Consider the following 22,296-nt stretch of genomic DNA (forward strand, 5'->3'; position numbering starts at 1 on the left):
GTCAAAGCACCAATGACAATGCCTTCGCTCTAACGGGTGGAGGTAAGATATCGGCGCGAAAGGGAAATGGCGGAAAGGTGGGGTCATGCAACCTGCCTCCAACTATGGGACTCATAGAGAGAGCCGGCTCGTGGTCGATTAGAATGAAGTGATCTAGTTTGCGAACTTTTTGCTCCAATGTCTGAAATGCAAAAACTACGAGTTCTGTTGATTGCGAACCGTGGAGAGATCGCGGTATGTGGCGCTGGTGCCGCGGAACTGTCCCGTTATCGAGAACAGCCTCCGACTGACATTGTGGGTATAGGTGCGCATCATCAGAACGGCCAAAAGACTCGGTGTCAAAACCATCGCCATTTATTCGGAAGCCGATGCCGCGTCGCAACATGTCCGAGATGCCGATGAAGCAGTTTTGCTACCAGGAAGCAATGCGACCGCATATACTGACGAAGCAGCCGTACTGCGCATAGCTAAGGAAAGGGGCGCGCAAGCAATCATACCTGGATATGGGTTTCTGTCAGAGAACGCGCATTTCGCGCGTCTTGTCGGTGATGCAGGTCTCATCTGGGTCGGGCCATCATCGGATGCCATTGATGCCTTTGGTGTCAAGCACACAGCCCGAGATCTGGCGGAAAAGGCTCATGTTCCAATCGTACCTGGAACGAAAGGCTTAGTTGAGAACGAACAGGTGGCTGCGAAGGAAGCCAAGCGCATTGGGTTTCCTGTTATGTTGAAAGCGACTGGGGGCGGTGGTGGTACGTAATATTCTTTCATGAACAACATGTGAGATACATAACAACGTCTAACGTCGACATTTAGGAATGGGACTCATCACTTGCAACAATGCTGAAGAGGTTCGCGATGGCTTTCGAATGGTGCAATCTAGAGGGGAAACGCTGTTCAAGAACCCCGGAGTTTTCATCGAGGCCTTCTATCCTGCCTCTCACCACATTGAAGTCCAGGTGTTCGGTAATGGCCAGGGTCAAGCCATCCACTTCGGCGAACGCGAATGTTCCATCCAAAGACGACATCAGAAGGTCATTGAAGAGTGTCCAAGTCCGTTTGTAGAACGGCATCTCGAGCTGCGAAAGAAGCTGGGTGAGGCTGCAGTGCGCCTCGCCGAGTCGATCAAATATGGTTCTGCTGGCACCATCGAATATCTTGTCGATGATAAGTCGGGCGACTTCTTCTTTCTGGAGATGAACACGCGACTTCAGGTTGAGCATGGCATCACAGAGCTCTGCTACGATGTAGACCTGGTAGAACTCATGCTGAAGCAAGCAGATGCACAATTGGCAGGCAATTACGGGCTCGATGGCAAGACGTTGAAAGATATGCAACCATCAGGGCCGAGAGGATCGGCTATCGAAGCTCGTGTCTACGCTGAGAATCCGCTAAGAGACTACGCGCCTTCGCCCGGACTGCTCCAGAAAGTCATCTGGAAAGATGTACCTGGCAGTCGAGTCGACACGTGGGTTTTCACTGGAGTTCGTATTACTCCTAATTATGGTACGACGCCCTTTCCTACTCTCTATACGGGACATGCGAATCCTGTGTTGATATCAGAACTCTGATGGTGTGATTCGGTTCCTTACTAACGATGACCAGATCCTTTGATAGCGAAAGCAATGGTCCATTCCCCATCCAGAGATGAGGCAATCGCGTCAATGAGTGAGCTGCTTACCCAATCTACCATTTGCGGCCCCCCTACCAATCTCGAATTCCTCGCCAACATACTGGACGATTCGCGCTTCAGGAACGGCAACACCATGACCAGCTTCCTCACAGACTTCAAGTACTCGCCTCAAGCTATCGACGTGATTTCGGCTGGAGCATACACTCTAATTCAAGACCTCCCCGGGCGGCCAAAGGTTGGTAAAGGTGTACCTCATTCTGGGCCTATGGACCCGATCGCATTCCAGATCGCGAACATGCTCGTAGGAAACCCGCGATCAAAGGAAGCGCTAGAACTCACGCTGAGTGGACCGGAACTGAGGTTTGTTGGCCCTGCTATTGTCGCGTTGTGTGGAGCTCCTATGGAAGCATTCTTGGACGAAGAGACATTTCCTATGTGGACAAGCGTAAGGATCGAAGCTGGTCAAAAGCTCAAGGTTGGCAAGACGACAGGTGGGGGTTGTCGCTCATATCTCGCAGTCTTTGGAGGATTCCCGTCTGTTGCAGAATACTTCGGCTCAAAGTCGACATCGCCGCTCGTAGCGATTGGAGGCTACCAGGGTCGTGCGCTGGCACCAAGCGATCTATTACAGACAGTGGCAAAGCTTCCAGACGCTTTCAATAGCGTTGCGCTCCCGGAAAATCTGCGCCCCATCTACAAGTCAAGCTGGGAAATAACAGCAATGGTTGGACCTCACGACGAGGGCTACTTCGACCCGAAGTTCATCGAGGAGATATACAAGACTGAGTGGAAGGTATCTCACAACGCATCGCGGAGCGGAATTCGTCTGGTAGGACCAGTTCCGAAATGGGCCCGTAAAGATGGCGGCGAAGGAGGCGCGCACCCAAGCAATCTGATAGAGTACGGCTATCCACTGGGCACCTTGAACTGGACTGGAGATGATCCGTGTATCTTTCCCGTGGACTGCCCAAACTTTGGTGGATTTACTAGCTCGACGACAGTCGTTAAAGCCGACTGGTGGAAGCTGGGCCAGCTCAAAGCGGGGAATACTGTGAAGTATGTCAGGGCTGGTCTCGATGATGCACTAAAAAAGAGAAAGAGAAACGACGACTTCTTGGACTCAGTTGAGCAAGCCATCAACGGCGAACGCGACTTCGAAGGCATCGAAAAAATGCAAGGCGCACACTGCAACTTCCATGAGGGAGATATCGGAAAGGCTGTCGTTTGGGAGAAAGAGAAGAGCGATAGCACCCCACAGGTCAGATATCGTCAAGGAGGTGATGACCATATCCTGATCGAATACGGGAATGAGAATTTCGATCTCAATCACCGCTGCCGCGTCACTGCTTTGGAGAACGCACTGCACTCAGACTCAACCCCCGACCTCATCAAGTCTAATCTGTATAATACCGTGGGGTGCTGCACATCGCTTCTCCTCTACTACAACGGCTCCAAGCTCCCTCGATCAGAGCTCATTGCGCACCTTCAGTCCATCGAATCACAGCTCGGCGACTTGAGAAGCACCAAAGTCCCTACCCGCGTTTTCAAGCTTCCTATCTCGTTCGAATCGAAACTCCAAGACGAAGCAACTCAACGCTACATGACTAATCAGCGGCCCCACGCACCGTACCTACCCGATAATCTTGCATTTGTTGCAAAGAATAACGCTTTCACGCCACAGCAACTGAAGGACATATACCTCACAGGCCAATTCATGGCAGTAGTCGTAGGCTTCTTCTGCGGTAACACTGTCTCGCTGCTTGTAGACCCACGCCAGCGCCTCTCCGCCCCAAAGATGAACCCAAGTCGCGTTTTCACACCTGAAGGCACAGTTGGGTGGGCCGGCTCGTGCATGTCGATATACCCCGTTGATTCACCTGGTGGGTACCAGATGACCGGCCGAACGGTACCATGCTGGGATTACTATTCCTATAAACCCGGTTTTGACACAAAGCCTTGGATTTTCCGTGACTTCGACATCTTGACTTTCTACCAGGTCAGTGAGAAGGAGCTCGATGATCTACTAGGCGAATTCCGTGCAGGAAAGTACCAGTGGGAGTACGAGGACGTGGAGTTTGATATGGCGCAGCACAACCAGCTTCTAGAGAAGACGAGTGATGAAGTCAGGAAGATTAGGGAGAAGCAAGCGGTTGCCCAGGAAGAGATGACGAAAGCCGAGAACGAGAGTCTGGAACGCTGGAGGAAGGAGAAGGCTGAGAGTCAGGTTGACGAAGGGACCGTGGAGAAGCTGTTGGATGATCCGGATATCGTTGGGGTTGAGGCGCCGGTCGACGCGAATGTATGGAAGGTGGAAGTCAGCGAAGGAGATAAGATTGGAGATGAGAGTGTGGTAAGTAGATTCGCGTGGTTGTTCATCTGGCATTGCTAACATGATATAGATCGTCATTCTTGAAGCGATGAAGCTGGAGATTGCTGTCAAGACGCCAGACGCGCTTGCGAAATCGGGCGAGTTAAAGGTTGAGAAAATGCTGGTGAAACCCGGAGATACTGTGACAGCTGGAGGACATTTGGCATTGCTACGCAAGAGCTAACTGGTGACTGCAATCTGTTTATTGTAATTCATGCGTGTGTAAGCTAGGTCATGCATCAGGATGACATGCGTGTGAACAATACGTGACCATCTTTCCATGTCACACAATATCAAGTTCATGTCGTCTTCAATGGACTAGAATTCCAGTTCCTTCAAGTTGAGACTAGTACCGCAGCTTGTCTCTTTAGTCGGTTTCATATCTGCTCGACCCCAGTCGTAGATGCCGCCACGCTCTACGAACGACTTGTTGTCCCACACGATTTGCTGCATAGCCTTCTCAACACCAACATCCAAGATAGACGCTCTCAGTGACTATCCAAGATAAACTCAACAATCAGGGGTTCCTAACTTCAGAAGAGTTGAATCCTTTCATTGCGCGCGCAATCAAAGATGCGTTATCCCAGCAACCACATAAGGCCGGCATTTTGGTGGACGGATTCCCAGGAAGCATTGAACAGCTAGAATCATGGAACGTGTGGCCATTTTCTGAAGATCTGCCAATCGCAAGCGGGATTGACACCGATGCAAAACCAGACATCGTATTATCGTTACGCGTCAGCAAAAAAAATGCCAAAGCCAGATATTCGGCTCGAGCCCGGGATAGCAACGATAGCAAGGAGAGATTTGAGCGACGCTACTCCGAAGACGAGCAAGAAACTTTGCATGTGGAAGAGATTTATCGTGAACGCGGCACTTTGATCGATGTGGGTATGTAACACGTTACGAAATACCGAACACTAAATTACATCCAGATCGACGTGAATGGTTCGAAGGAAGAGAACATTCCAGAGATAGCCAATAGCCTTGATAGAAGTAAGCTCTGGCGGAGGGTTATGGTGGAAAGACGTATGGACACGCACTTTATCGTTTTGTAGCCATGTACTTCATAACCCGTTGGCCAAGGGATAAGTCGCATGTAGTTGGACGCCACTAACTTCTGCCAGTCCATGACATGCCATGGCAACCGACGCCATCACAAAGACTGTTCGAATATATTCCTTCTCTGTGCATTGTTTCATAACGCGTGTTACAGAGATAAGCCCGTTGTCCTGGTGGACCAAAGCTTTCCTTAGTCCCTTTGTGGCCCAAGAGATTCTGCCCCAGCGACGTACGAAACAAGCATCGCCCGCGATGTATCATGATTCCATAGGACGAGAGCGTCCAGATATCCTTCACATCAGGACTGGGGAGTGAGAGGCAATTCTCGGGACCTGGAATAGACGATTTCGACATCTCCTTGACTCCGAGCTTGGGTCTGTCGTATATCCTCCGCGGCGGAACTGGATGACATCTGAGGGTTTTATTAGGATGATGGAAACGAAAGACGGGATTTGCTCGCAGTCGTAACTGGCCTGGAGGTCATATTCTTACGTCGCCTTGTTGAAGTTTGTCGGACCAGTCTGGTCTATACTTCGTTTTCATGTGTTGCATGAGATCGACCAGGGACGCGGAGAGGGCAGCGGAGCTTGGCCACCTCCAGGAAGAGAGCTCGAGAACGAGGAGCGCGTTGGAATACAACTGGATAAGGTTCCCACCAAAGATTGCCGGCATGTTCTGTATGAGTACTGTGCCTGCTCGGTATACCCAATGTGGCGTGACGAAGACATGGATGCCACCGAAACTCACTACAGCCTCTCTGTTTATAATAGTTAGCATGATACCCTTCGAGCCATACGGATATCACGTACAGCACATGCCATGCACTCCCCCAACAGGGATTCAGCAACAGGTGTGTTATGTGTAAGGTAATGCGTATGACTGGGAGTAGCTCGTCTCTCTCATCAAAGAGCGGTAGCAGCTTCTTGACATTCTCCTTGGCGATCTGGTCGCCCTTGCGGAATCGATTTTGCATGCGATATAATGAGCAGAGGTATTCCGCGGGCTTTTCTTTGTCGAAACACATTTCTTCGTCCTGCGATGGATGAGCCTTGTTTTCGCAAGGTTGCGCAGCTGATAGACTCACCGGCTCTGGAAACAATGCAGGTCTATCCAGTGTAGATGCAATCTGGTTCTCAAGACAGAATATGGTCATGTGCATGGCTCGCAATAGTTGGACATCGTCGGGATCCAGCTCTTGTAACGCTCTCTTCGACTCGAGATCGATCGCAAGACGGCCTGCGAGAGCTATCTGCTGGCCAATGTTGCCAGCTATTGGGTCGAATGAGCTATTGATAGCGAGGAGAAGAACCGACCGGATTGTGTCGATGTTTGGTTCCATCGTTGCTAACTCGAGGTGTTCCATAGCAGCTGCAAAGTACTGAGTGGCGAGGGCCCGATATCTGATGGAATTGGCCTGGTGATATGTGAGCCTGCCCCTAGGGTTCCAGCAAGTATCAGGAGGTTGCTTTTTGCGAGTATTGGGAAGGATGTAGCATGCTATAGAATATATCATGTATAACGAGAACGTCTCGGTGGACGTTAGGTCACCAGGTACCTCAGGTCCGAGATAACGGAGCGATGAATCCAAGATTGGATATATAGGTTGTATAGTTTCGAGATAGAGTTGCACCAGCTCATACCGCTTCTCGGGCGACTCTTTGTTGCTGTAGTGCCAGTCATCAAGCTCTTCGTCAGTCTGTACGCCACGGATTTCGTGCGTAGTGTGTAGTCTGGGGGATTTGAGAAGGCAGGATTCAGCGCCAAGGTATCGATAGCTGTTACCCGCTTCGGCGAAGTGATGTTCGTATCGGGGAACATCAGAAGCCATGAATTCTGTCTTGACGTGAGTAGCAAAGCCGCCATTGTCCATGAGCCCGCCGGACGTTGCTGGCGACCCATGGCCACTGGAAAAATTGCGCACACGATCTACTAGCTCGCTGATGTAGCTGGGCATGTTTTAGTACGAGTTTGAGGACAAGCCGCGTCTGCTCACCTTCGCGGTAGCAGTTGATTACGTCCGTGGTCGTAGAACATGCACTCCACGCCGGCTTTTGTGCATTGCCTGACAACGTTAGCAGGACGCGCAGGGTGGGACAGAGAAGCCATGTACCTGCACTTGGGTAATAACGTATCGCATCCGCGGCGACACTCTCGGCATCTCTTGCATGCGGGGAGACTCTGGGGAAGTGTAAGTGCACGATGGCGAATTGCGGAGACGGCGGCGTTACCTGAATCAGAGCATCTAGATCGAGCGTGGGGGGCTTCGAGGTCGCGGCGGCCATCGGAGTAGGTAATCTGCAAGGAGGGGACAGGTACGGGTCAAGGTCTAGCAAAGCTCGAGTCTGTACTACGATTCATCGCGCGCCGTCGTCATGTCAGCGACAATGGTCCGAGACGCGACGGGACGCCTGGGCGGAGTGGATGGCGAACGAGGACGATCTTATCTGGCTAGGGCGTCCCAACACAGAAGCGATCACCCCGGCCACCTGCATCCCGCGTGCCCACGGTCCGCCCACATGCCAGCATCACGTCCTTCGTTCGAGAACACCAGCCATCGAGAATCCTCACCGCCAGCAAGTCCTTTATCTACGCCATGACAACGGCGCCATCGTGGTACAGACGCCAGACGCTCGAGGTTGGCCATGCAGAACCGCACCAGAGTCCGTCGTCGCGTGCTGGCCTGTGCTCGCTGTCGGAAGCGTAAACTCTCGGTAGACGCTTTCCTCTGCCCTCGTCATACATGTACTGACTTCATCAAGTGTGATGGCAAGGTTCCCGCCTGCACTCGTTGCGTAGATGCTAGCGTCCAGTGTGTTGGATTCGATTCTTCAACCCAGCAAGAAGCTCCGCGCTCTATTGCCGACTTTCTGGAAGCGCACATCGCTCGGCTCGAGGGCCAAAGCAGCACGCCATCGACGCTGCCCTCGCTAGGACAGTCAAGTGCTACTCTATCATCTCCCACAGATTCACACGCATCTGACTCGAGACCGGGGAATTGGCGTCCAGAGAAATGTGCCTTCGCCGACAGCCTCGTCAACCAGGTCATGCAAGACATCACACCTTCTTTCCTCGGTGTGTGCAAAGCTCGACCCTTCTTACAGTGCGTCATCAGAGGCACGAGGCTGCCTTCGAAAAAAGGGCCTGTTCTTTCCAACGATCTGAACGAGAACCACCCCAGATCCATCTTGAACCCTCAGCAGACCAGGGGACTGTTCTATGACCTCATGCCTGATGAGGTTGGCGCCAACAAACTACTCCAAAACTACCTAGATCGCGTCATCACACAATACCCCATCTACCATCGAAACGACGTGACAACTGCCTTCAACTCCATCTACCACAAGAAGGCAGCAACGCCAAATGAAGACTCTTTCCGAAATCGATACATAGTCTGCATTATCATGGCCATTTCGCTGACAACAAGCGCACGGAATAATGTGCAGAAGGCGAACGATCTTGCCTATCAGCTTGTTCGACACGCTATGCAATGGATTCCAGAGGTTGCAACCAACGATATTGCTGGACTACAAGCTATACTGCTGTTAACCCAATACATCTTCTTGAATCCTAAGATGGCCGATCTATGGCTCATGACAGGTCTCATCAGCCAAGCAGTCATTGACCTGGGATTGCACCAAGAGCTGCCTAACGATGCTAAAGTCTCTGCTTACCAACGCGACATGCGACGACGTATATTTTGGTGTGCATGGGAAATGGAAGTTGGCGTGTGCTGCATATTTTTACGCCCTACAAGTCTCCCCGTTGGGCGCATAGATGTTGCTTTTCCCATGGAGATTGACGACACCGCCATCACGCAGTCTAGCATGTCACCTACTGGACGCGTATCGAAATTCACGCAGCGTATCATTTGTCGCTTTCGCCTTATTGAAGCTGACATCATATCCGTCTTGTGGCATGGCGACCCTATATCTCACGAATACTCCTCATTAGAGGAATGGGTACAACACTGTATCGATGCCATGTCAGATTGGCAACGCGAGATATATGCCGCTTCAGAGGCCAACAAAGATCGTAGCTTGAATGCACGATGGACTGAGATGCGCTTGTACTCCGACATCGCAACCCCTTACGTCTTGTCCCTGTTGCATCGCTCCTCTCGACGAATACCAAACCCAAGTAAAGAGCAAATGATGATCGCTCTACTCAATGCCGTCAAGGTTGCTGACGGCTATTTTCAGCAATCTGAGGCAGAAGCGGGAAAGATCAAATACGTCTTCCATCCCTGCCACCATGTCTTCAATTGTGCGCTCATATTCTTGCAAGGTTTGCAGCGCTGTCAGAAACAAGTTGCGCGCAGCTACTCATGGCAACAAGTTGAAGAATGGATGCACGTCTTTTCGAAATGCTTCTTGTCCATCTCGGAGCGGTGGGCAGCCGCGAAAAGGTGTTTCGAAGAGTACGAACGACTACTCCTCCCAGTCAAGAAGGAATACCTCGAATTCCTGGATCAGAGAGCGAGCTATTGTCCGCCAACACTCCACCAAACTGTTTCTGATGCGAGCAATCTATACGACTACCAAGTGCCGCCCTCTATACTTACAGAAATCGATGAAGCTTATCAGTTCTGGACAGTTTTCAACCCTACCTCAGCGATCGATGCACCAGACCCACTGGGTGCATACTCTTACAATCTCGCGCCTTCTGATTGGAATGCGGAGTTTTCTCTGAATGATAATATGGACATGACACCGGAGTTGTAGTATTCTTTGGCGTTGCTCGATCAGGGTTTTTCTTTCACCGGCATTTAAGTCTTTCAATTTGACGATAGCACAGCACAGTACCGATTTCACTTATCTAGCATGTAGAATCGTTGCGCGTTTTTCGGTTGGGCTAATGAAATACCCTTGGGTTGCGGGTTTACGTCTCTTTAGTGGTACCTTCTTGTTCTAGACTTCCGCTGAGTATCAAGCTTGATAGCTCTTTGACTAGATCTCAATATGTGTGAATATGCATACAACCAAACGTCACTGGACACGTTTTGGGCGCACAGTCGATGAATCATGAGGTTACATTCGCCAAAGCCTGCGGTGGCTTATATCCGCGTACCCATATGCGGGGCACGCGGCACGGGAGTCGCCCGGTCACGTCCAGCGTCTACCAATGTGTCGGGTTGGAGTCGACGGCGCCGAGAGTGCTGCATTGCCAACACAGAGCGCATTGAGCCCCCACGTTGCGGTGGGGAATGCCGGGCCATTTACCCGCAGAGTTTCCGCATGTTCGTTCATCAACGAGAACTATCGTACACACATACCGGCGACATAGTCACAAGACGTCTTCACTCGAGAGGTAAATTGGAAACGTAGTCAGCTACGTCAGTGTCCCGTATGACGAGTTTCGACAAGCATATAGATCTCCTGATACGTAAAGCAGTGGCACTGGCAGTTCATGTAAGCAGAAGCATATCTAACGTATCCTTGTTATGGCCTTCTATCCACGTTACTGCCAGCAACCCTGTGAAAGTGTAAAAGTTGGTATTTTGTTCGCACAAATGCGAGTATGCAGTACATCTACCCTATAGCTCTAGATTCAGAGTTTCGTCTGGCTGTGTTGGTCTTCCCATCTTCAGCACTGCCTTTTTGCTCTTCAAGTCCATGACAATGTTGAAAAGCGTACCACTCCCAGTCTCCTCGGTCTCAAATCTACATATCGCACCCGGCGCATTCTGTTGGTCGGCGAACAGATGGGTCACGTTTTCCCAGCTCGGGTCGTCGCCCAGCGCTCCAACGTTCGTGGCCATTGTTTGAGCCCTAGTGATGGAATCCTTGAGCCATACAGTATCGATTTCGCCAGGGTGCTCCAGCAACAGATGGTTTGTGTGAATGACCCGTGAGCTAGAGTGTGGTAGTACGTGCGCAAAAGTGCTCTTGGTGAACTCTAAGCCCAAGGACGTGTTTGCATCAGCTATGAGGATATGGGCTGAGGATGCCATGCCGAAACTCTCCAGCTTGTGTACTGCTTCGTCGACTGACGTGCTCTCCAGTGCCATTCTCAAGCCAAAGTGAGCGGGCATTCGAGTAGAATCCACGCCGTGAACTTTTATGGCGTTGAACAACGTGCCTACGCCGCTGCTGTTGAACCCGATCTTTCCGATTATGCCTGCCTCGGTTACTTGGATAATAGTGGGCTTGTTCGCTTGTGTAATCTTAGTAACAATCAGGTTCTCTTGCTGCTCGGTCATCCACTGGGTACCGTCAGCACACGGTCATCGCTTTCCGTACTTTTTTTTTTTCCAGAGGTGCTACATACATCCCAGTTCTGCGCCAACCATGCCCGATTCTGAGTGTGCCACGCGAGGGCAGTGCAGCCATCGCTGAACAAGCCAAAGTTGATCTCAGTCCGGACGTTTATCGCTACGATGTCTAGCAATTCTCGTCCAGAGCCGTCGGCAATGCCTTGCATCTCTTCGTGGAAGTTTGGCCATTGCGCCTTTGCTCGCTGTTCAAACCTCGACGCGTGCTGGAGGACCTGCGGCCATCTCTTCTTGCAGTTCTTGAGGAAGAGACACGCATAGAACTCGATGCAACGAGCAATCTGTAGTTTCGCGGCTTGACCGTGTTGGTAGCCAATCTGTGTGCGATCAGCATGATCCTGGTCGCTGTCGTGTTTCGCGGTGGCAGCGATGACGTCACGTGTCACACTTACCTCATATGGGGTGCCCTTGCACTCGACAAACAGCATCGTGTACGACAATCCGACAAATACCAGACAAGATGAAGTACAGGAAGCAGTCTAGACTTTTATTCGAAGGCTGCCTTGCTGAAGTCTTTCCATCTGCGGCAGCGCTTTCGGCAATCCCACGCACATGCCCCGCCTTCGACCAGCGCTCAATTCCGTCCCGAGCTACGCCACGCGCTCCTTCGTCTCTCATTCGTTGTAAAGGCGCAGAATGATTAATCCTCTGCGAACTGCGCTGCATGAGCACGAATGCAGTTCATGGACCACTGCAAGCTAGTCCACCGGCGTTGAAACCCTGTTACTACCTGCTTGTTTAGTGCTTCGGAGTATATCAGCGACGGACGCTGAACCACTCTTTTGGTATCGAAACAGCCGCGGACTGATATGGCAAGTACAACTGTGCCGCCGACTATGGCGTTTGAAAAGGCAGGCAATCGGCGATAAGAGGGGATTGTATCTCGCCTTCATTCTATCGTTCCCCCCAGAGTTGCTCCATAGCCAACGGCTTTCTTGCCTTCCGTTTTGCCTCAAGAATCATGCCAAAACGCGTGCTGTGTTCTTATGGTATTGACATCGACGCGGTAAGTAACAGGTTTGCCATGTTCGTTCCAAACACTCGCTGATTACCGATAAACACAGGTGAGCGGGTGGCACGTTGGATTCATTTGGAGTGTCTCATGAGCATCAGCTAACAGCACACCAAGGCTAAATACCAAAACTGGAGCCCCTGCCAACCCAACCGATGTGTCTCGCGGTGTCTTTGGTGCTACTGTAGGCATTGATCGTCTGCTGCGGCTTTGGGACAAATACAACATCAAGACAACATGGTTCATACCAGCACATTCTGCGGAGTCGTTTCCGCATCAGATACGCAAAATCGTCGAAAAAGGACATGAAATCGGGCTACACGGCTACACACACGAATCCGTCTCCCTTTTAAACGAACAACAGCAACGAGAGGTCTTGGAAAAGAGCATACAGGTCTTGACAGACATTGTAGGCAAGAAACCGCGCGGCTGGGCTGCACCTGCCTGGAGCACGAGTAGGGAAACAATCAAACTGCTCGAAGAGTTCGGAATCGTAAGATTACCAACGTCTGAAATCAGGCGTAAACGACGAGCTGACACCTACTGCAGGAATACGATCACTCCTTCATGCACCATGACTCTCAGCCCTACTACGTTCCTTCCCCACACCTTAGCACATATACAGAAACCGACGTGTCAAAGCCAGCTTCTCATTGGATGAAGCCCATGTCAACACTGAAGCCATCTGCAGTCGTGGAGATACCTGCAAATTGGCATCTGGATGATTGGCCACCTTTCCAGCTCTCACTTACACAGCCAAGCACGCATGGCTTCGTCGATACCGCAGTCATCGAGCGCCTGTGGAAGGAACAATTCGAGTTTCTGTATCGCGAATGTCCAGATGACGGAAGCTTCATCTTCCCAATTAGTCAGTAATATCCCCTGGACGAACTGTATGTGTGACAAAGACTGACTATGTATACTCGTCTTTAGGTATCCATCCGCAGGTGAGCGGCAAACCACAGGTCATCTTACTGCACGAGAGGCTTATCGAGTGGATCAACGGGCATGAAGGAGTGGAATGGGTCACTATGGAGCAAATCGTTGATGAGTTCAAAAGCGGCAATTTGAGCGGCGCGACCGTAGAGGGTGGGGCGGACGTGTAATGTTACACCGAGATGGAGCCGAGATGTTACCTACTCTCGCATGCGAATGACAAACATCCACTTCTCGGTTGGCAGACACCCTAGTAAATCCTTCGACGTCAAAGCTGAAAGAAGAATATCGAAACGAAGTTCTATAGTCTAGAGTACAAGTGCCGTGCCAATCCGCTCTCTTCTTGCATAGCCGCTGTGCACATGCGCCACGTCTTGTGAACCGTCCTCACGGGTCCGGAGCAAGGCGCATCACACCAAGCGGCGAACGGCGACGATAGCGCCCCTCTCTCAAGTGGGGGCCTCGTTAAACTAATGTATTTGACTTTCCATGCCCCCAAGTCTTACAGTCTTGCCAACATCTCCAGGTTCGCTATTGCATACCCAGGTAGTACATCAGCGCCGCACGTTACCTCTGCTTCTTTATCGAGCTGTGAACTTTCTGTAGAGCTTCTGTAATTACACTAGATCATGCGCATAAGACAGAAGCGTGAACCACTTTCCGACTCACTCTACACGCATCACGCCTTCCGGTCTAAGTGCGATATCTCTTCTCTATCCTATCCAAGCTACCTTTCACACGCAACACCTCGTCCTAATTCCTCAGCCAAGCTCCACCATACAACACCAAATCTACTGCCTTCTTGCTCCAATCCCCATCCCCGCCCTTAACCAAGATCATACTCGTATACATCCCACCAAGTCGTCTTCAAGTCCCTCGCCATGATATCCACACTCACTTTCCTCGCCTCGTCTTTATACTTCTCCTCCACCTCATCTGCCTGTTCGAACCTCCACACCATCTCAAAAGATTCTTTCTTCAGTCTCCTATCCGAATACTCTGCATCTACTCGGTTGCAAAGCGCTTGCTCGGCCAGAGGTAGTGTTTTTTGTCGACTGGGCATTTCGACGCTGATGATGTGGGCTTCTTTGAGTATCTCCATCTTGAGCATTATGCTGCGAATGGTAATAAGGTGCGTGACGCGTATGTTGATATAGAAGAATTGCTCGTTGTTTTCGGGGTAGACGCATGTCTGGGTCTCGGGGGTTGCGGAGACGATTCTGTAGAGGGCGCGGGAGAAGGTCGTAGCTTTTGTGACGACAATGAGGTAAATGGGCGCCATAGTTTGCGCACGAATATGCTGTGGTACGGGAGCTTAGCGATAGTTGCCTTTGCTGAAGTGGTGACTCGTATTGCACTACTGACAAGCACCTGGGTAGGAGCGTTTGCGTTTCGACACGTGATGAAACTACCCGATATTGCTTGCTGTTAAGCCTAGAGCCCACACATTGCGTGGTTTTCGGATGCATTCCGGTATAGTCTTCATTGCAAATCAGCAGACAACTTTAAGGGCAGATCATCTGCTTAAACTACCCATAAATCGAACAGTCTACAGTGTGAATACTGCAGCTGCCTTTTGTATCACTTCTCCTGACCCTCCTTTGTTGACTTCACGACCGATGTCGTTGGGCATAGAGGGCAACTCTTCTTCTCTCTTGAGGTTTTCATACAAGCTCAACGCCGTGAGGACTTTGGAATCTCTAGCACCTTCCCACCATAGCTCAGTCAGCCGCACTAGCTTAAGCTTGATCTTCTCGCCCTCTTTCTCAAGACCTATCGCCTTATCTCTGAACTTGTCTATGTCGCCACGGTCGAGACGCTACTGGCAGAGGTAAAGGGCGTTCGACTCATCGCAAGCACCAGGACTAGGATACATCGCTTGCGCCAGGGACTCAGCTGCGGCAACAAAGCCGTGCTTTGTATCTTTTTGCCTGTTCTTTTGCCTATTATTTTGCGCAATCTTTAGCGCACAATCCGTCATATCGAACAGGTCGCTTGTGGGTACTACAAGTACAATTTCATCATTGATCTCCTTGGCGAGCACCCCTTCGGCTTCAATGTCGAGCTGTTCAATTCTCCAACGATTCGTATGAAATTGATGCTTCTTGTCTTGCTGCGCGTCTAAAGCTTTAAGAAGTTTAGTCAGCCAGTTCTGCAGGGCTGGGAACTTGCATGCTGATTTGGGTCATGGCGATCGTAGAAGAGGATTTTTTCGAACTGCTCTGTCGAGAGGTTCCATGGCAGGTAGACTGGTAAGTCAACAGGCACAGATCGTAGCAATACCTGCTATGACGGGTAAGCAAGCAGGAGTAGAGCTTTGGGCTTGGGAGTGCCGTCAGTCACAGTCTATTGCAAGTGTCAAGCCGCGGGAATGACATGACGCTAGGTGCGGTCCACTTCCCCCGTCGAACCCATGCTCAGCCCCACCAGAGCGCATGCAAGTGCGACGACGGAACGCGGAGTATCTCAACGCGCCACCCGCCAAACTTCGCGCTTTTGTTTGCTCACCACGCCCAAAGCCTCGAGCCTTTTTTGATCTTTACTGTGTGCACTGGGCGTTGAATCTCTCGTATCTATATTTGACATAGAATCAAGCCCTCCGCCGACTCATAATGGGCACTTTGACCGCAGACTGCCCACGCCTGGATACACACTGTCCGCACAAGCTTGCCACAAGCTGCCGATTGACCTCTACTCCGAATTGCTGCGCTTGTGCCGACGAAAGAGTCCACTCGCGGACGTATCGCGTGTACATTGACGGCGTGGGCTTTGTGAACCGCGGCACAAGGTGGCAAGGTTACTGCTGGTTCTGCAAAGGTACAATACCGCTCGATAGGATCTCGAGTTACCGGCTCATGAGCTGACTATAGACTAGAGTTCTGGAGTAATCGTCTTGCCGCTACCGAACCTCCCCTCGAAATCTCCCAGACACGCGTACCCGAGATACCTGACCAGACCGAGTTCCTAGAGCGATGGTGGGAGTTCCACCAGGGCTATCGCATTGCGAAGCTGCCAGATGGGACTGAACAACGCATGCCTGTGATAGGGGAGCCATTCTGGGAAGTCAGCCCTGGCTTCCTTCCGCGAACATTGGATCAGTTAAGGGCTGGTGTAGAGAACGATGCGAGCAGACCAGAGAACCGACTTCGAAGAAGACGGTTAAGCTCCGAAGAGGAGCGACCAGAGCAGCCACACCAGAGTGTAGAAGACGCGCTGGATGATCTGCTTCAAGAGACGGAGGAGGCTGACGTTTCGCACACAGAGCCCACGGCACCGGCAGAACCACGAACTTCCGTCACACCACAAATACAGGAAGAGCCGTTGGAGCCCCCGCGGCCAATGACACGACGAGAAGCGCAGCAACAAAACCGGCGAGAGCGATTCGCACGCGTATTCGGCTCCCGGGAGGAACTAGAGCAGGACGACTACGAGTCACCGCTTACACAAATGTACACACGAGCATACGCCCGCCAGCGCCAGGCCGACCAACGAAGAGCAAACGGGACTGAAATTGCACCTCCCCTCGATGGTCTATCCCAACAGGATCGACGAGAAATCGAGGAACAGCTGCTATGGGGTGTGATGCGAGAGTCGCAGTCATTTTCAGAGACTCTAGAGCCAGAAGGCCAAGTCTGGAGTTATGCACCCCGGCGGTCAAACCTTGAGAACAACGACGGGTCCCACGTAGACCTGGATCCAGAGACAATATTAGCAATGCCCGGCAGCGGGGATGCAGCATCCAGATCCGCAAGTGTAGCATCGACGTTCGAATTGCTATCCAATATGCGCACCTCGGGTCTCCTTGAGCCCGGCATGCGCAGGACACCCCTTCAGCACAGATTCGCTGAAGCGCGCGCATTCTTGCGCGTCGACCCTCCGCCTGTGGAACTACCGCTCGTGTCGCTTGACAGCCAGCCTGATCGGCCAGAGCCAAAGACGGACGCGGAAATGACAAAGGTACTCGCATGCCAGGTGTGCTATCAGCAGCTTGCTGATGTAGCTGTATTGCCCTGCGGGCATATGGTCATGTGTCAGTGGTGCGCTGATGTCGTTGTTCCGGTGAAGCATGGCCATATACCAGTGCGGCCGACGAAGTGCCCCATGTGCAGGAAACAAGTGAAGCAGAGGTTCAAGATACATACTGGATGAGGCGGTTGGACTGATGTGACGATGTAATGAAAGTAATGATCTACGGTGTATATATAGACTTGGATATAGGTATGATCTAGACAACAAACCGACTCCGGTCTGCTGGAACCGGTGACAATCTAATGTAATGATACCCATCCACGAGTCTGCTATTTCATTACTGCCTTGCTCTCCGATCTATGTTCATCGTTGATGCAGCTGGCATGTTCTCTACCTTTGTGCCACAAATCGCGTGGATCCCGTAGCTTTGTGCGGTGAAGATGGGGGCCGACCTTATATAGGTCTTGCCGAACATCAAGGTTGCGTCCCTGACCACGTAGCCTCTGAAACATTGTCCATCCGCTGGAGACTAGTGTCTGATCGTGTGAGTTGTTGAATACGCATCGTTTTCTCGGCCTTTTGCATCGTTTGTACATCGCGTCACTTCAGCGAAGTGTACTCTTGGTTGTTTCCAACTCATGGGTATGGTGAGGGTGTGGAGGAGGGTATTGATGTTACGCCAGCTGGTCAAAATGCTCAAAGTTCGAGAAGTCGTCCACAAGGAGTAGGCAATTTCATGGGCAACAAGAGCTGCCTGATCTTTATCGGAATGTTTCTGTCACGACATTGTCGACTATGGGATGCCCATGCAGACGCCCTTCTCTTCAGTCAGAGGCAGCAGGGATACACACAAAGGCGTGGCTTCGGTTGTGGATGCGCAGGGCGAAGGTATTCGTGGAAGCGTTGAGATGCGATGCTGGTAAATTTGGGGCATGTGTCCGTGATATAGATTCAGAGTCCACCATAGATGGCGAACGAAGACAATATGAGTACCAATGTGTTGATGACAGCCCAGACAAAGGGTATCCAGGTGGACATTTCGAAGTAGCCTGCCTGATACACGCCTCCAAGTCTAATGGTAGTCAGCATGCGATGCCTATGGCTCTTTTCAGAGGTACCACTCACAGTCCGCCAACAAGTGCTCCCGCAACAAGCGCTTCAACGCCTCCCACGATGCTGAAGACAGGCAGGGCTATCCATATCAACTTCCAATTACGCCATTGCACTATGCACGCCCATAGTGCAGTGATGAAGTGGATACCGCCGACCAGCAGCAGTGTCCAGTAAACGGTGAAGCGGAAGATGTCATCGGGACGGTACAGGTAGAAGGACTGTGTCGCGCCGGCGGGCAGAGGCCAATAGAGGGAGGGGAAGGGCGGCGTGGTGTAGCCGAGCGGAACCGCCGAGTCGACGCGTTGAATAAAGCTGGGGAAGATACGGTCAACTACATTCATGGCCAAGATGTGGGGAACGTGTTGAGGCGAACGTGAATGTTGGGTCATCCACAAGGGGAAGACCGTGGTGAGCACAAGGGTCCAGTTGGGCTTACCTCATCTGTGTGGCATGGCTATGGGGCGCTCCGTATACTGCTACGCGTAGGACTAGGACCACGGGATCATACGATATCAGAAGCCGATGTTGTGAAGTTGATGCTTGTGACGTCGATCTCCGAGTGAATGGCAACGGCTAAAGCCCGAGCTTAGCGCAACCTCGGCTGGACGCGAAGCGATGATCAACACCAGCCATTGCATCTCCAACACCTCTATGCGCATCTTCTGATAGCCTGTCGCGGGCTTCTCGAGGTCATCATGGTCGTCGATCGCCTCTTGTCCACGCTGCTGCGCTCGCTCCAGACATACACAGATCAGCAAGACACGCCGCGGTACCCATCTCGACTCCCTATTCGCATTGCGCATGCTAATCACTACAGACTACTCGGAACCGCGTCTTCACTCCTCACCACGCTCGGAAACCCCCACAATCTCAGCCTCCTTACTTCGCACCTCCTCACCGCGCCCGCGCTATGGGACCGTCCCGATGGCGTTCGGACGCCTCTCCGCATGCTTTCTGTCTTTCACTCGGCCGTCACCACCATCATCAACCACCACAACGACGTTCGGCACAACAAAGCAGCTAAGCTTGCGCCAGGACAGACTCCAGTAGGAGGAGGCCTTTCGCTAGACGAATGGATACGCGCCATAGTCGCGGGAGCCGACGACCGGAGCCGCCGATGGAAGCACTTGGTCGTCCTCGCCGGCCTGCTGATCGGTATTGGGAGCCTAGAAGAGCAAGGCATGGACCTGTACTGGGCATCGGCTATGCGAAAGAGAGTCGAGGCTGCCTTGGTACGCGCGACCAACCTCGCCTTGGTGGAAGTCAGGGAGCGTTCCGAGGCAGACGGACTGGGAGGTCAGACGATAACACTGACGCTCAACCATGCTTTCGGATGCATCGGGGATGTGGAAAGGACACAGATTGATTACGATCTGCTGCTTCCCGTCCTCATTGGGACGGCATACTACTCGAATGAAGGCTTCCAGTCGGCCTACTTCCTTGGGGGCCTGGATCTCGACGTACGAACAATGCAATCAGGGAAGCTGGACTGGAGCGTAGGTGTTTCCGGAACCTGATCCATGCGTGTACTGACTATGCATAGCCACACTCCAGCTCTTACAGACAAGTCGAAGTCATTATGAACAGGCCCTTGGTATCATCTATGGGTCCCCTATCACGGCTAATCGCGCATGCTGTCGAGAATGTCAAAAACCCATGGGTCATCCAAACAATGATGGACGACCTTGCAAGCTTCTCTCGCGCTCTTACCACACAATGGCGACAGAACAAGTTTTCGGATATCGAGCCCTCCGAAGAGGCAGCAAACCTGGAAGACGAAGCGCTTCACAAGACAACTCCGCAATTGTGGAACCTACTCAAGGCGGCTCTCTTTGCTACTACTATCATTCTGCGAGGCGTATTTACACGAACACTAGCCGACAGAGCGCTTGCTGCAGACGCCATCGCTCCCATGCTAGCATCACAAGCTCTACAAACCCTGCGCCACCTATACTTCATCACCTCCCGACTCGGCCCAGCGTCTTTTTCCCAGCATACATTCGTCTATCTCACAGCGATAGACATTCTCTCTGCCTATCCCAACCACGCCGATAAGCTCCTCAAAACTATTGCGCCTCAACACCTTGGCCAAATACCAAGCCACCCACTTGACCGCATACTGGACCTCTACTTTCTCAATACAGCAGAACATTTCACGCTGATATTGTCGCCAGCCACAAACGAGGACTTGCTTGTCGCGTCGGCGGTACCCTACCTTGCGGCTGGCGAGAATCGCCAGATGTTGCCAGTCTTCGAAGCTGCCCATAGCGTCATGCTTGCTGTGCTATCTGCTCCACAATCGGCCGAGATTACAGCAAAACACCTGCCGTTCTACATCGACGCTCTCTTCAGCGTTTTCCCTCATAACCTGTCCCCGCGCCAGTTCCGTCTAGCTTTCAAGACCTTGATGCGTGTCACGGCTCCTCCTTCCACCTTGTCGGCAACCCATCCCGATCTCCCAGCCACGCTCCTAGAGCTCGTATACCATCGCGCTCTCAACGCTCCTTCGCAGCCACTGCCACCTGATTCGGTCGCTTTGGCTCTACAAGGCTCAGACGCACCACCACCCGCCCTCTCGGAACAGGCAGTGCTTGCTTTGACCCTCATAGATGCCCTGCCATTCCTTCCTATATACCTTCTGGAGGAGTGGCTGCCTCTATGTGCCGAACTACTCAATCAAATCCATGACGATGAAATGCGGGAGAACGTCAAAGCGCGGTACTGGGAAGTGTTGGTCAGTGGCGAGATGGATGCAGAGCGTAGTGGTGTTGCTGTGAATTGGTGGACAACAAGAGGAGGTAGAGAGCGAGTACTCTACGGAAGAGAAGAACAGCTGGACATGATGAGTGGTGCGCTACCTGTTGAAGAGCGACACGTGCGGGAGAGTAAGCTTTAGGAATATGATACCCCAAATCAAAATGATGTACATTGAGCCTTCGATAGCCTTTGGAAGTAACCATCAAAAGTACGAATAGCAACATTGGTGCAGTAACTTCGACAATATGACAGGTCAGATTGTATGCAAACGCTCGTCAGGGTCAGTGCTCTTCTGCGCAGCTACAAACAAACGGCTGGTGCCACACCCCAAATTGAATCCGTCTCGTCCTCTCTCAAGTCCAAAACATACGCCAGTTGGACTCTCCAACCAAACGATATGCAGGCCCGCATGATCGACCGCTACATACCTGATCGCGACAACGCGTACCAACGCAGGTCCGACGCACCACGCTCTTCTTCAACACTCAGTAGTAACCTACCCTGCCGAAGTGCTCCACCATCCTCTAGCTCCCACAATACACGCCGACACTCAATTCAACACCCCTCACTCGACGACACACGCAGCGACCTCGACAAGTCATTACCGAAAAACTTCCCCCAACCATTGACCTGTTTCTTCTGGCACCAAAACGGACAATGCAACAAGCGAGATATCGACTACGCGTATGCACACCACAACACTGGATTCATGGCTAGTGCGCCCGTTACTCCACTTGATTGTACGTCCAAAACATATCATAGGCCAATTTACTTTCCTTCACCAACCTCTTCACAACAATTTGCTGACCCACTTCCAGCATCCAAGGCCCTCGCGGGCAGAAACCTCTCCAATTATAACAAGATCCTCGATTCCTCCTCTACCCTGCTTCTACCAGACATTCGTGACCGCAAGGTCGCCGTCATGAACCGCGAGATGGAACTGGAAGAGCAGCAGCGTATGTTCACGTGGCGCGAAAGCGTTTTGGAAGGTAGAGAGAGTGCTTTAGAGAGAAGGGAGGTAGAAGTAGAGGAGAGGGAGAGGTTGCTCAAGTGGAGCGAGGCCAAGTTGGCGAGGAAGAGGAAGGATGGTAAGATTTTGGAGAGAAGGGGTAAGAGGATGAAGGAGGCCTTGGGGAGACGTTGAAGAGTTCTATATGTGTTGTTGGTCAGGTGTG

At 51.8% G+C, this 22,296-nt stretch overlaps 9 protein-coding genes across 9 annotated transcripts; 6 read left to right on the forward strand and 3 right to left on the reverse strand.

Annotated features, from left to right (window-relative positions):
• The first annotated feature begins 41 nt into the window (after positions 1-41).
• On the forward strand, positions 42-4,352 carry BKA58DRAFT_85781 (allophanate hydrolase subunit 2-domain-containing protein). The gene is made up of 5 exons (XM_046176054.1): positions 42-234; positions 305-752; positions 817-1,506; positions 1,606-3,983; positions 4,033-4,352. Exons 1-5 carry the CDS (start codon positions 178-180, stop codon positions 4,183-4,185), a joined length of 3,726 nt encoding a protein of 1,241 aa, XP_046028769.1. The 5' UTR covers positions 42-177; the 3' UTR covers positions 4,186-4,352.
• Positions 4,353-5,070: 718 nt separating this feature from the next.
• On the reverse strand, positions 5,071-7,460 carry BKA58DRAFT_85801 (uncharacterized protein). The gene is made up of 7 exons (XM_046176057.1): positions 7,292-7,460; positions 7,174-7,241; positions 7,057-7,125; positions 6,148-7,009; positions 5,873-6,096; positions 5,556-5,820; positions 5,071-5,475 (listed from the first exon to the last, which is right to left on the reverse strand). The coding sequence occupies exons 1-7, from the start codon at positions 7,343-7,345 to the stop codon at positions 5,362-5,364; spliced, it is 1,656 nt and encodes a 551-aa protein (XP_046028770.1). The 5' UTR covers positions 7,346-7,460; the 3' UTR covers positions 5,071-5,361.
• A 126-nt stretch (positions 7,461-7,586) lies between these two features.
• On the forward strand, positions 7,587-10,068 carry BKA58DRAFT_85827 (fungal-specific transcription factor domain-containing protein). The gene is made up of 2 exons (XM_046176058.1): positions 7,587-7,774; positions 7,823-10,068. Exons 1-2 carry the CDS (start codon positions 7,706-7,708, stop codon positions 9,782-9,784), a joined length of 2,031 nt encoding a protein of 676 aa, XP_046028771.1. The 5' UTR covers positions 7,587-7,705; the 3' UTR covers positions 9,785-10,068.
• A 448-nt stretch (positions 10,069-10,516) lies between these two features.
• BKA58DRAFT_417555 (peptidase C45 acyl-coenzyme A:6-aminopenicillanic acid acyl-transferase-like protein) lies at positions 10,517-11,765 on the reverse strand (the record flags this gene model as incomplete). The annotated part of the gene is made up of 3 exons (XM_046172636.1): positions 10,517-11,265; positions 11,331-11,651; positions 11,727-11,765. 3 exons carry the CDS (start codon positions 11,760-11,762, stop codon positions 10,597-10,599), a joined length of 1,026 nt encoding a protein of 341 aa, XP_046028772.1. The 3' UTR covers positions 10,517-10,596.
• A 530-nt stretch (positions 11,766-12,295) lies between these two features.
• BKA58DRAFT_435660 (glucose 1-dehydrogenase) lies at positions 12,296-13,452 on the forward strand (the record flags this gene model as incomplete). Its single annotated transcript, XM_046173360.1, has 5 exons — positions 12,296-12,340; positions 12,399-12,406; positions 12,464-12,839; positions 12,896-13,214; positions 13,280-13,452. 5 exons carry the CDS (start codon positions 12,296-12,298, stop codon positions 13,450-13,452), a joined length of 921 nt encoding a protein of 306 aa, XP_046028773.1.
• A 2,285-nt stretch (positions 13,453-15,737) lies between these two features.
• On the forward strand, positions 15,738-17,506 carry BKA58DRAFT_85940 (uncharacterized protein). Its single transcript, XM_046176059.1, has 2 exons — positions 15,738-16,099; positions 16,158-17,506. The coding sequence occupies exons 1-2, from the start codon at positions 15,895-15,897 to the stop codon at positions 17,429-17,431; spliced, it is 1,479 nt and encodes a 492-aa protein (XP_046028774.1). The 5' UTR covers positions 15,738-15,894; the 3' UTR covers positions 17,432-17,506.
• Positions 17,507-18,202: 696 nt separating this feature from the next.
• On the reverse strand, positions 18,203-18,705 carry BKA58DRAFT_435663 (uncharacterized protein; the record flags this gene model as incomplete). The annotated part of the gene is made up of 2 exons (XM_046173361.1): positions 18,203-18,323; positions 18,377-18,705. 2 exons carry the CDS (start codon positions 18,703-18,705, stop codon positions 18,203-18,205), a joined length of 450 nt encoding a protein of 149 aa, XP_046028775.1.
• A 213-nt stretch (positions 18,706-18,918) lies between these two features.
• On the forward strand, positions 18,919-21,441 carry BKA58DRAFT_417559 (uncharacterized protein). Its single transcript, XM_046172637.1, has 3 exons — positions 18,919-19,133; positions 19,182-19,860; positions 19,908-21,441. Exons 1-3 carry the CDS (start codon positions 19,060-19,062, stop codon positions 21,258-21,260), a joined length of 2,106 nt encoding a protein of 701 aa, XP_046028776.1. The 5' UTR covers positions 18,919-19,059; the 3' UTR covers positions 21,261-21,441.
• Positions 21,442-21,460: 19 nt separating this feature from the next.
• On the forward strand, positions 21,461-22,265 carry BKA58DRAFT_465687 (uncharacterized protein; the record flags this gene model as incomplete). The annotated part of the gene is made up of 2 exons (XM_046174970.1): positions 21,461-21,861; positions 21,940-22,265. Exons 1-2 carry the CDS (start codon positions 21,519-21,521, stop codon positions 22,263-22,265), a joined length of 669 nt encoding a protein of 222 aa, XP_046028777.1. The 5' UTR covers positions 21,461-21,518.
• Positions 22,266-22,296: the final 31 nt, after the last annotated feature.

This window comes from Alternaria rosae, assembly GCF_020736505.1.
Source record: "Alternaria rosae strain MPI-PUGE-AT-0040 chromosome Unknown BKA58scaffold_2, whole genome shotgun sequence".
NCBI lineage: Eukaryota > Fungi > Ascomycota > Dothideomycetes > Pleosporales > Pleosporaceae > Alternaria > Alternaria rosae.

What these genes read in the sequence shown, in the direction of transcription:
- BKA58DRAFT_85827 (XM_046176058.1), top strand. Translation starts at nt 7,706, where the DNA reads ATGCAGAACCGCACCAGAGTCCGTCGTCGCGTGCTGGCCTGTGCTCGC. An exon ending in GTCGGAAGCGTAAACTCTCG is followed by an intron (nt 7,775 to 7,822) that starts GTAGACGCTTTC and finishes GACTTCATCAAG; the next exon opens with TGTGATGGCAAGGTTCCCGC.
- BKA58DRAFT_417559 (XM_046172637.1), top strand. Translation starts at nt 19,060, where the DNA reads ATGGTCGTCGATCGCCTCTTGTCCACGCTGCTGCGCTCGCTCCAGACA. An exon ending in GATCAGCAAGACACGCCGCG is followed by an intron (nt 19,134 to 19,181) that starts GTACCCATCTCG and finishes TAATCACTACAG; the next exon opens with ACTACTCGGAACCGCGTCTT. An exon ending in CAGGGAAGCTGGACTGGAGC is followed by an intron (nt 19,861 to 19,907) that starts GTAGGTGTTTCC and finishes GACTATGCATAG; the next exon opens with CCACACTCCAGCTCTTACAG.
- BKA58DRAFT_85801 (XM_046176057.1), bottom strand. Translation starts at nt 7,345, where the DNA reads ATGGCCGCCGCGACCTCGAAGCCCCCCACGCTCGATCTAGATGCTCTG. An exon ending in AATCAACTGCTACCGCGAAG is followed by an intron (nt 7,010 to 7,056) that starts GTGAGCAGACGC and finishes AAACATGCCCAG; the next exon opens with CTACATCAGCGAGCTAGTAG. An exon ending in ACAAACTTCAACAAGGCGAC is followed by an intron (nt 5,476 to 5,555) that starts GTAAGAATATGA and finishes TAAAACCCTCAG; the next exon opens with ATGTCATCCAGTTCCGCCGC.
- BKA58DRAFT_85940 (XM_046176059.1), top strand. Translation starts at nt 15,895, where the DNA reads ATGGGCACTTTGACCGCAGACTGCCCACGCCTGGATACACACTGTCCG. An exon ending in TTACTGCTGGTTCTGCAAAG is followed by an intron (nt 16,100 to 16,157) that starts GTACAATACCGC and finishes ACTATAGACTAG; the next exon opens with AGTTCTGGAGTAATCGTCTT.
- BKA58DRAFT_85781 (XM_046176054.1), top strand. Translation starts at nt 178, where the DNA reads ATGTCTGAAATGCAAAAACTACGAGTTCTGTTGATTGCGAACCGTGGA. An exon ending in CGAACCGTGGAGAGATCGCG is followed by an intron (nt 235 to 304) that starts GTATGTGGCGCT and finishes TTGTGGGTATAG; the next exon opens with GTGCGCATCATCAGAACGGC. An exon ending in TCGTATTACTCCTAATTATG is followed by an intron (nt 1,507 to 1,605) that starts GTACGACGCCCT and finishes AACGATGACCAG; the next exon opens with ATCCTTTGATAGCGAAAGCA.